Genomic DNA, 10,465 nt, shown 5'->3' on the forward strand with positions numbered 1-10,465 from the left:
ACCCGGAGTAACTCAGCTTCCCAACTTCCAGGCTACAGACAACGCCGGGTACAAACCACAGCAAATTTATTACTCAATATCCAGTTCCACGTCATAGCACCACCCGGAGCCCTCAGTTTCCTCCCCCCAAACCTGGCCCCAAGGGTACACCCAAAACAGAAAAAAAAAAAAAAAAAAAAAAAAGAAATCAAATCCAGATCCCTGCTCCTCCCCTGGAAGAGGGGGCCTTGGCCAGGAAGCCCTTCCACAGGTCCCAGCAGGCAGGAGAGCAGAGCCCTCTGCGCCCAGAGAGCAAGGCTCCGGGCTCCCAACGACAAGAGAGAACATGCAGGAGCAGGAGCAGAGGCCTGTCTGTGGGGAGGAAGAGTGGGAAAGAAGGGCACTGCCTGAGGAGTCCGGGAGTCTGGTCATCCCGGGATGCACGCGGGAGCTTCCGGGCAGCAGGGGCCTGCCCCTGGCTGGCTAACGCTTTGACAGCTCATGGGACAGCCAGTCCAGCCCGTCGTACAGGCCTGTGCCTTGGGTGGCACAGGTAGCCTGGACGTACCACTGTAGGAAGAAAGAGACAATAAATCAGCACCAGGGAAGAAGAGGGGGTACCTTTATACCTCCGTCCAGCCTGAGCTCCCGAGGAAAGGCTGGACCCAGCGCAAAGGGGACAAGATCCTTACCGTGCGGCTCCGCAAGTGCTGAAGGCCCAGCTTGTCTGTCAGCTCGCTCACAGGCATGGCGTTGGGCATGTCCTGCTTGTTGGCGAACACCAGCAGCACAGCATCCCGGAGCTCATCCTCCTGCAGCTGAGGGGGCGGAAGACAGGGTGGCACCCACGGTTCCAAGGAATCCTAGGCTCCCTGCTGACTACATTGTAGGGGAGTTCCCCTTTCTACCTGCCGCAGGGTTCTTGGTAGGAAAAACAGTGTACTGTGCACTTTACTGCTGAACACAAGACAGCTATAAGCGAGCACGAAACCCCTAAATTTTACCTCCAGAAAGCCTTCTAATTTAAGAACTTGGCTCTAAGTGAAAATGACAAAAATTCCAAAAAAACAAAAACAAAAAAAATCAAGAAATGTGAGAGGCTGTTTCTCTTTACCATAGGTAACCCCTCCCTCTCCCCAACTCCTTAGACTTAGAAAAGTATTTAAATGAAAAAGACCTGTTCAAACTGGGTGAGATGCAACTTACCCAGGACCACAAAGAAAACCTCATATTCCCTGCCCACAGACTACTGGACCTCTATACCACCCCGGAGAACGCTGTCCCCAAGCCAAGGGCCCAGTTCCCAGATCTGGATACTCACCATCTTCTGGAGTTCATCAGCAGACTCCTGGACCCGCTCTCGGTCATTACTGTCTACCACAAAGATGAGGCCCTGGGCGGGAAGAAGGGAAGCAGGAGGGATCACTCCCACCTATGGCCAGCCCTAGCCTGGCCTATTCTCTATCTTCACTTGTACCAATCTTTCTCATCTAGTAGCTTTCTATTAAGGCTCTTCAGGGACCACCACAAAGATAGAGGGAGCAAGGTAAAAGATGTTCTGTTTGAGAGCTACATTAGACAGCGTGGTCCTAGAACCCTGCTTCCCGGAATAAGATGAGGGTGAGTTCTTAAGGAGTAAAACCTAGCTAAGCAAAGGGGAGCGCGGTGAGGGCCCAGGGCTCAGCCAGCAGTTCAGTCCTGGTCCTTAGAACCCTCTCCCAGGGCTGCCCCTCCACCCTCCACCTCCACTCCACCTGAGTGTTCTGGAAGTAGTGCCGCCACAGAGGCCGAATTTTGTCCTGGCCTCCGACATCCCAGACTGTGAAACAGATGTTCTTATATTCCACTGTTTCCACATTGAAGCCTGCAGATAATTTTTTTTTTTTTTTTGAAGGAGAGAGAGAGAAAAAAAATAAGTCCCTTAAGGAACTCACTAAAACCACTCGGATCAGCCGGGCTGTGGTGGTGAACGACTTTAATCCCAGCACTTAAAAAAGAGGCAGAGGCTGAAGGATCTGGGTGAGTTGGAGGCCAGCCTGGTCTACAGAGCGAGTTCCAGGACAGCCAAAGCCACACAGAGAGACCCTGTCTTGAAAAATATCACAAAATAAAACCAAAACAAAACAAAAAACCCATCCAGATCTCTACAGGCACACAAACCCAGGGGCAATGACCAAGGCCAAAGGGAATAGAATCCAGAAGGACCAGAGGTCAACAGATATGCTAGGTTTATGGTCCACGCCTCAGGCACCAGCAGGCACACAGAGATACCATGACCCACTTCTCAAGTAGCTGTATCTGGTGTCAGGGTCAGGAACAGATAAGGGCCTCAGCCGAACTGGGAGCAGACCCGGAGATGGCCCGACGCGACATTCCCGCAAACCCTTGCCTCGTTCCTGGACTCACCTATGGTGGGGATGGTGGTGACAATCTCCCCCAACTTCAGTTTGTACAGGATGGTAGTCTTGCCAGCCGCATCCAAGCCAACTGCAACGGAGAAGGGCACAGAATGGAGACGGGAGCGAGGGAGCCCCCTAGAGACCAGGGAAAAGGAGAGGACTGGCCAGCTGATGGTGATGGGGGCGGAGAGCGGGAGAGCCTCCAGGTGCGAGCTGTTCTCCACCTTCCGGGCCTTGAGGACAGTCTGGGTGGCGAGTGCCAACTCCTGCCCCTCAAGTGGCCGAGGGGCGAGAGGGGCTTGGGAGGTGAGGGGCCCAGGAGGAAGGCCGCGTTCCTTTGAAAAGTCGTTTCCAAGGGCGGAATCCTCCCTTCTTTAGCAGCCGGGCTGGGGCGGAGGAAGCGTCACCCCACCCAGGCCCCAGCTCCGGGTTTCAGGCCCGGGGCCGACACCGCAGATCCTGGCCTGCACAAGAGCGCAGCCCCAGAGGCTTTGGTGGAGGGGTGTCTCGGGGTCAGGGTACCAGGTGAGCGGGGCTGGAGGGACGCGGGGGCGGGAGGGCTGCGGCGGGGCCGGCGCCCCATCCGGGCCGCGCGCTCGATCTGCCTCACCCATGAGGATCCGCATCTGCTTCTTCCCGAAGATCCGCGAAAAGAGCGCGGACACCGTGAGGCCCATGGTGGGGCCCGGGGCGGGAGTGCGGGCAGGGACGCGGGGTGAGGGCTGGAACCGGCCGGCCGCGGGGGGGGATGGGGCGCAACAGCAGAAGGAGGAGGCGCCGCCGCCACCGCCGCCGCCGCCTCCGCGCGTCCGGGCCCGCCCGACGTCACGTGGCCCCGCCCCTCCGGGCCCGCCTCGGCCCCGCCCCCAGGCGCGTTTGCGGAAGAACTGAAGTCTAGCGAGGCCTGGCAGCCTTGCCCGGGCCTCAGAGATAGGGAAGGGGATTGTTCTGGGTCTCCGAAGACTGCAGGATTTTGCTTTATTCTTCAGTCATAGACTTCCATTCCTAAGAAGGCTTTGGCAGGGCCGAAAAATACACTTGAAAGGTCCTCAGAGTAGCATCTTCTCTTTTGTTTTGAGATGCCCACTATTGTCTATGTAGCCTGGAACCTGCTATATAGACCAGCCTAATCTCGAACTCACAGAGATGCAGCTGCCTTGGCCTCCCGAGTAGATTCTTAGAACAGAAATACTTTCTTCATCCCTATTTCACTATTATCTCTCTTTTTATGAGTGAGACTCCTCACAACCTTCCCGCCCCCTTGGTACCTTCACAATGTCACGGGAGCCTTTTGTTTTGTTTTGCTTTTTAGGCCCTGCCCACTTGCATTTCGAGTTTGTGCGTGGGGGTGTGTAGAAGTCAGAGGACAACCTGTGGGAATATGTTCTCTCCTTCGACATGTGGGTTTTCCTGATAGAACTCAGGTCAGGTCATTGGGCTTGGTGGAAGGTACCTTTACTACTGAGCCATCTTATAGGCCCGACGAGAGTCTTGATGGTGTCCTCTTGCAATTGAAATCGTTTAATGTCTTGTCACCCAAGATGAAATCTAAATGCCTTTAAGTGGGGTCCTACCCTTTGTTCCAGCCCCATCAGTACCCGCTCCTCTCCCGCGCCCTAGGCTACTGTTCAGAAATGATTCTTGGTCCTTGCAGACTTTTCCACTTTCCTTGATACTAGTTTCCCACATCGGAATTTACTTGACAGTCTTTTACTCATTCTTCAAACCCCAAAATACTTTCCCTAAGAGCCTCTGCGCTTCCTCTAGACAGGGGCCCCATCTCTTTTATACCATTCGACTACGCCCATACATGCTAGTGTGAGGACAGGATCTCCTTGTTTGCTCGTCTGGTTCCTTGCTGTTACAGGTTTCTTGGGGGCAAGGCCATGTTTCTTTAGGGTGCCATCTGGCATAGCACTTAATATGTTGAGAAGTGGGCTGAGATAGTATTCCTAAACTTAACTGAGTGGCGTTAGCTCTCTGTACTGTATGTTCCCACAAGTGTAAATTGGTGCTGATATCCTCTGAACAGAATTTTGCAAAGACTGGAAAGCAAAAACTCTTGTGAGGTCCCTAGCATATGCTGTTATTAAATATGGACCTTAGAGCTATATCGTGCCCCTCTAAAAGCAGAACGAAGGAAAGGAACCATTATGCTTTATGTTCATTAGGTGCTGGGCTAGTTTTCCTAGTATGAGCCCTGTTGTTTTTTAGGGACATGTTGCACCTTGCCCCAAATAGTTGTTTGCTTCTTTGAACCGGGAATTTTGGGGCAAACGCAGTGCGACGTCGCCCCCTGTCGCTCGCTGGTGGTAGTTTGAGGGCAAAGTCAGGCATCTTCTCCCAACCACAGCTCAGGTGTTCTGGACTTTGCTTTTCCCAACTGTCCCGGCGGGACACTCCCTCTCCAGGCCGTCCCTGCTCCCTGGCGGCGGAAGCCCCGCCCACCCCGCGCACACTGGAGGCGGGGTCTGTGGCGTTGGGCCGCCGTCACTTCCAGTGGACCCGGAAACGCTGCTGTGGCGGCCCCGGTTGTTAGAAATCGTGATGGACTCGAGCTTAGTGTAAACCCTGGGCCGATCCTGGGCCGAGGTGGGCGGGCCTGGGTTGCGGTGGCCAGCGGGGCGGCCTCTGGGCCGGTATCGGAGAGCCGTGGCTGAGCCGTGGCTGAGCGCTTCTGCTGGGCCAGCGTTGCCCTGTCCCCAGGTTGGAACCGGCTTCCACCTTCCGCCAGGCTCCGCAACGCTTTTGCTTGGCTACCGCGGCCCCTCCACCCGCCCGGACAGCTGGGGGTGCGCCCTGCGGCCAGACGGTCCTCTCTGCTTCACTTCTAGATGTTTTTGCTGCTCTGTACGGGGCTGCCAGAACGCTGACGTGGAGCAATCCACTCCAGAACCCCCATGGAGAAGTTTGGGATGAATTTCGGGGGTGGCCCAAGCAAAAAAGACCTGCTGGAGACCATAGAGACACAGAAAAAGCAGCTTCTCCAGTACCAGGCAAGGCTCAAGGATGTGGTCCGCGCCTACAAAAGTCTGCTGAAGGAGAAAGAGGCCCTGGAGGCCAGCATCAAGGTACTGTCGGTATCTCACGAGGCAGATGTAGGCCTTGCAGGTGTGCAGCCTCCTGGTCTCACGTTTCCTGACTCCGTGGATGATCGGTGCTCCACTCACAGTGAGGATAGCACCGGAACTGCCACTAGCTTGGATACTGCAGCCAGTCTTACGAGTATCAAGGGTGAGTTCGGGGTCGAAGATGACAGAATGGCCCATGGACCACTTCCTCCAAAGGCCGAAGAGGCCAGTGGGTCAGAGAGTGGCGTTAGTAGTAGCAGTGGGGATGGGCCATCTGCAGGTAGTGAGATGGACAAAAGACTACATCAGCTGAAGACTCAGTTGGCTACTTTGACTAGCTCCTTGGCCACAGTCACCCAGGAAAAGTCCCGCATGGAGGCATCTTACCTGGCGGACAAGAAGAAGATGAAACAGGACTTAGAGGATGCCAATAAAAAGGCAGAGGAAGAGAGGGACCGTCTGGAGGGAGAACTGAAGGGGTTGCAGGAGCAGATAGCAGAAACCAAAGCCCGACTGATCACACAGCAGCATGATCGTGCCCAGGAGCAGAGTGACCATGCCGTGATGCTTCGTGAGCTACAGAAGCTGTTGCAGGAGGAACGGACTCAGCGCCAGGACCTGGAACTTCGGTTAGAAGAGACCAGGGAAGCCCTGGCCGGGCGGGCGTATGCAGCTGATCAGATAGAAGGGTTTGAACTGCAGACCAAGCAGCTGACCCGTGAGGTAGAGGAACTGAAAGGTGAGCTGCAAGCCATTCGAGATGAGAAGAACCGACCAGACCCTCGGCTGCAAGAGCTTCAGCAAGAGGCGGCCCGTCTTAAAAGCCATTTCCAGGCTCAGTTACAGCAAGAAATGAGGAAGGTAATTATTTTCATATCCTTCAAGAAATCGTTTTAACTTACCTAGGAAATATTCGGATTTTATTATTTTTCTTTTGTCCATTAGAATAGATCTATCTATGTATCTATGTATCTATGTATCTATGTATCTATGTATCTATCTATCTATCTATCTATCTATCTATCTCTCTGTGTGTATTTCATAAGGCAGGGTCTCACCATGTAATCCAGTCTGGCCTTGAACTCACAGAGAACTGTCTGTTTTTTTCCCTGCCAAGTGCTGGCATTAAAGGCACCCTTCTTCCCACCTAAGATAGGGTGTTGCTCTTATCAAGGATTGCCTGGTGCTTGTTAGCCTCTTGAGTTCTGGGTTTGCAATCTGGTTCCACATTCCCATCATGCACTCTGATGTTTGATGCCAACTGAAATATTCCACCAGTGAGTCCTAGGAAATCTTGTTTCGTGTAGTGTCCTCACAACAGGAAGAGGAGTTTCTGAGTATTTCTGGGTCTAAGCCAGATAGCCTTATCTAGGCCTCTGGATGCTGGCACCTTACCAGTTGTGCTGTTTGAGACAATATTGGGACAGCTATGTAGTGAAAGGTTGTGTATCTTGAAAAGTGCGTGCTTATAGGTAGAAGGACTGAAGGAAGCAAGGGGATCTTCCCCCCAAAAAAAATGTTTTGTGTATGCCTTTGGGCAAGGTTTGTAGTTTTAGAAAACGACTGTTTCATAGTGTTTTTTTTTTTTTTTTTTTTTTTTTTCCAATGTAGAGAGGACTCCAACTTGGCTTTGAATTTCCAGGAATGTTGGGAAAGGGAAAGAATGTTACATAACTTCTTTAAATAATTTGGGAAGTACACCTTTAGCAGGAATGTACCTTGTATTCAAGCGCAATGAAAAGTGGAAAACTATCATAGAAGTAGCGTATATACAGAGGAACTTCAGTTAAAAATTCCCCATTCCCAGCCTGGCAGTGGTGGTGCACACCTTTAATCCCAGCACTTGGGAGGCAGAGGCAGGCAGATCTCTGTGAGTTTGAGGCCAGCCTGGGCAACAAAGAGAGTTCCAGGACAACCAGAGCGGTTACATAGAGAAACCCTGTCTCGAAAAACAAAAACAAAAACAAAAACAAAAACAAAAACAAAAACAAAAAACAACAACAAAAAAGGAAACAACAATAAGAGAAAAATCCCCAGTTCCCTCTGGTTCCAGGCCACCCTCATCTGTGACCCTCACTTCTCTGCCTTGCTCCTCCACACCCAGGTGACCGTAGGGTTTTGTGACTTCTCTGGATGCATTGTCACCTGTCCTTTGCTTTGCAGACAGCCCTTGCAGAGGACCAGCTTCGCCAGCAGTCCCAGGTCGAAGAGCAAAGGGTAGCAGCCCTGGAACATCAAATCTCTGAGGTGTCTGAACTGCTGGGCACCTATGAGAAAGCCAAACAGAAAGACCAGCTGACCATCCAGAAGCTGAAGGAGCGGATTCTGCAGCTGGACCTGGAGAACAAAACACTGGCCCTTGCCGCCTCTAGCCGGCCCTCGCTTGACAGCCACGGGGATGAATCCAATCTGGATATCAATGTCTTGAAGGATAAGTTGGAGAAGCTCAAGAGGCTACTGCAGGTTGCAGCTAGGAAAAGCCAGGTGACCCTGGATGTGGAGAAGCTCTGTGACCCTGAGATAATGCCCAGCTCTGAGGCTGCTGACGGAGAAAAGGCTACTGCGCTCTACTACCAACAGGAGCTGAAGCAGCTGAAGGAGGAGTTTGAGCGATACAAGATGAGAGCCCAGGTCGTGCTTAAGAGCAAGAATACCAAAGATGGGAACTTGGCGAAGGAGCTGGAGGCAGCGCAGGAACAGCTTGCTGAGCTGAAGGAGAAGTATATCTCCCTGCGGCTGTCCTGTGAGGAGCTGGAACGCCAGCACCAGCAGGAGGCCGAGCACTGGAAGCAGGAGCTGGCCCGGCTGCAGCAGCTCCATCGGCAGGAGCTGGAACACAGCCAGCTGGACTTCAGGGACCGCGCACTCAAACTGGAGGAGGAGCTGCGTAAGCAGCGGGACCGGGCCCTGGCTGTGCTCGCCGAGAAGGACCTGGAGCTGGAGCAACTGCGTTCTGTGGCCTTGTCCTCTGGGTTGCCAGGACGCAGAAGCCCTGTGGGTGGAGTGGGTGGAGTAGGTGGTGGAGGTCTTGGGGATGCGGCTGACACAGCGTCCTCAGAAAGCCTGACCCAAGCCCTGCAGCTCGCTGCAGCCAATGAGCCCACTTTCTTCCTTTATGCGGAGCAGTTGGCCCGAAAGGAGGTGGAGATCACATCCCTGAGGAAGCAGAAACACAGGCTGGAGGTGGAGACCCACCAGCTGCAGGAGAGGCTGCTGGAAGAGGAGGAGCGGCACCGGGAGGAGGTCGGAGCCCTTCAGAGCCATATCGAGAAGAACATCAGGGACCAGAGCAGGGAAGGAGCCAACCTGGAGTATCTCAAGAACATCATCTACCGCTTCCTTACCTTGCCAGACAGCCTGGGCCGTCAGCAGACGCTCACCGCCATCCTCACGATCTTACACTTCAGCCCTGAGGAGAAACAAGAGATAAAGCGGCTCCCAAGTGGTGGGAGCTGGTGGCCTTCTGGCAAGAGATGATACCTTTTTCCAACTCCTGAAATCTCTTTGCCTCTTATGTGGGAAGGGCAGGCTCGGATTTCTGCTGCCTCTTCTCTCGAATTCTCACGTGTTTCTTCACTGTGTTGAACTCAGAGCAGTTCAAACTAGGGTGGGATTTTCTGCCAAGTGCCATTAATGCAGCATTATCCTTGGGCTCTAGGGATGCTGCAAGTGTTGAGACAGCGTCTTCTGGAGGTGTGTGTGTGGAGTAGGCTAGGGAGAGAGGCTGGGGCTAAGAGGTGCAAGTTAGGGAAGCGGCGAGAATCCTTAGAAATGAGATGCTTTGTCATGCTCCTAGCTCCGAGCTAGGAGTAAATGTGACTCCCAGAGGAGTTCAGCTGACTTTGGAACACACACAACAACTATGTGTATATTCCTTGTCAGTCAGAGTCTGGTCCACTTTTGTCCTAATTTTTCTGGGGCCATAAAATCAAGCTAGAAAGAGACCAGGAAATTAGAAATAGTAACGGTTTGTCCAAAGGGCTGTGGAATAGTGAGTTCCTCCCTGAACTTGGAACCCTGGTTCCAGGAACCAGCCCACCACTTGTGACCATCCTAGAGAGGGTCCTGAGCACCTATGTGAGCTTAGAGATTTCCCAAGTGATCTGATTTGTGCCAGGACAGGATTAAAATAACATCTCTTGCTTAAGCTATCTGCCTAAGGTCAGCCCAGGAGTCTAAATGAATGACTTTACTGTCTTTCCATCAACATTGAACTTGTATTAAGAAATGAGACCCTAGCTTCTTACAGGGTGTTCAGACAGTAAGCTAGGGGCCCCTTTGGGTTCAAGGAATCCCTGCCACGATTTGTCCCAGCTGTGTTTGCTTTTGCAGGGACAGGAAAGAGAAGGTAATTTGCTGCAGATTCCAAAAGACTGTTATGACCTTCACAGGAAAAGTGAAGTTCAGCTGACATACTTTCTGCCCTGTGGGTCTTGGCAAAGGTTAATTCCATCCTTCCAAGGAAAGATAGCTCTCAGAAAACCTGGGTCAAAGCAGTATCAGTTGCCCAATTCTTTTCTTGGCTTAGTCTGCTCTTTGTGGTTATAAAGACCTTTGGACCTGAAAGACCAATGTTTGACCATTAATATATATCTTTTTGCTATTTTTATTACTGAGATCTGTTTTGTGAAGTTTTGATTCTACAATCAAAGGCTTTGGTTAACAATGTTTTGGATGGGTGGAGGTAACCCGATTATCTACGTGAGCAGACTTGAATGGAACAGAAGTCTATCTTTATGGTAATACCAATGGTCATTAAACCTGAGTGACTTGAACTGTGTTTCCTTAATGGTGGTGTCTCTACATCTGGACACAAGTAGAGTGTGAATGTAAGTGGTGAATGAAAAAGCTAGATACATAGTTCCTTATACTGATCTCTGAGCTCGAATCCATATTTCATTATGTCAATCATGAGCTTGACTCCAGGGAAGAATACCTCAGGGTTTTAACTGCCTCACATATAATGAATTTCTTAGCTTGGGACTGTGTGTGTGTGTGTGTGTGTGTGTGTGTGTG

General features: G+C 52.0%; 2 protein-coding genes across 3 annotated transcripts; one reads left to right on the forward strand and one right to left on the reverse strand.

Annotated features, from left to right (window-relative positions):
* Positions 1–44: 44 nt before the first annotated feature.
* Arf5 (ADP ribosylation factor 5) lies at positions 45–3,159 on the reverse strand. Its single transcript, XM_028866235.2, has 6 exons — positions 2,989–3,159; positions 2,386–2,466; positions 1,734–1,843; positions 1,301–1,372; positions 672–797; positions 45–549 (listed from the first exon to the last, which is right to left on the reverse strand). Exons 1-6 carry the CDS (start codon positions 3,053–3,055, stop codon positions 463–465), a joined length of 543 nt encoding a protein of 180 aa, XP_028722068.1. The 5' UTR covers positions 3,056–3,159; the 3' UTR covers positions 45–462.
* Gcc1 (GRIP and coiled-coil domain containing 1) lies at positions 2,479–10,224 on the forward strand. 2 transcript variants are annotated; one of them, XM_028866234.2, is made up of 3 exons: positions 2,479–2,903; positions 5,213–6,310; positions 7,613–10,224. In XM_028866234.2, the coding sequence occupies exons 2-3, from the start codon at positions 5,279–5,281 to the stop codon at positions 8,924–8,926; spliced, it is 2,346 nt and encodes a 781-aa protein (XP_028722067.1). In that variant the 5' UTR covers positions 2,479–2,903; positions 5,213–5,278; the 3' UTR covers positions 8,927–10,224. The 2 variants fall into 2 exon arrangements, with proteins under 2 accessions (XP_028722067.1, XP_028722066.1); XM_028866233.2 differs by lacking the exon at positions 2,479–2,903 and having other exon boundaries at positions 3,270–6,310.
* The last annotated feature ends 241 nt before the right edge of the window (positions 10,225–10,465 follow it).

This window comes from Peromyscus leucopus, chromosome 3, assembly GCF_004664715.2.
Source record: "Peromyscus leucopus breed LL Stock chromosome 3, UCI_PerLeu_2.1, whole genome shotgun sequence".
NCBI lineage: Eukaryota > Metazoa > Chordata > Mammalia > Rodentia > Cricetidae > Peromyscus > Peromyscus leucopus.

Bases quoted from the DNA above. Each gene is read 5' to 3' on its own strand.
- Arf5 (XM_028866235.2), bottom strand. From the start codon at position 3,055: ATGGGCCTCACGGTGTCCGCGCTCTTTTCGCGGATCTTCGGGAAGAAG. The intron at 1,844-2,385 runs GTGAGTCCAGGA...AATTATCTGCAG, and splicing joins CACCACCATCCCCACCATAG to GCTTCAATGTGGAAACAGTG. The intron at 550-671 runs GTAAGGATCTTG...TTCTTCCTACAG, and splicing joins AGCACTTGCGGAGCCGCACG to TGGTACGTCCAGGCTACCTG.
- Gcc1 (XM_028866234.2), top strand. From the start codon at position 5,279: ATGGAGAAGTTTGGGATGAATTTCGGGGGTGGCCCAAGCAAAAAAGAC. The intron at 6,311-7,612 runs GTAATTATTTTC...TTTGCTTTGCAG, and splicing joins TACAGCAAGAAATGAGGAAG to ACAGCCCTTGCAGAGGACCA.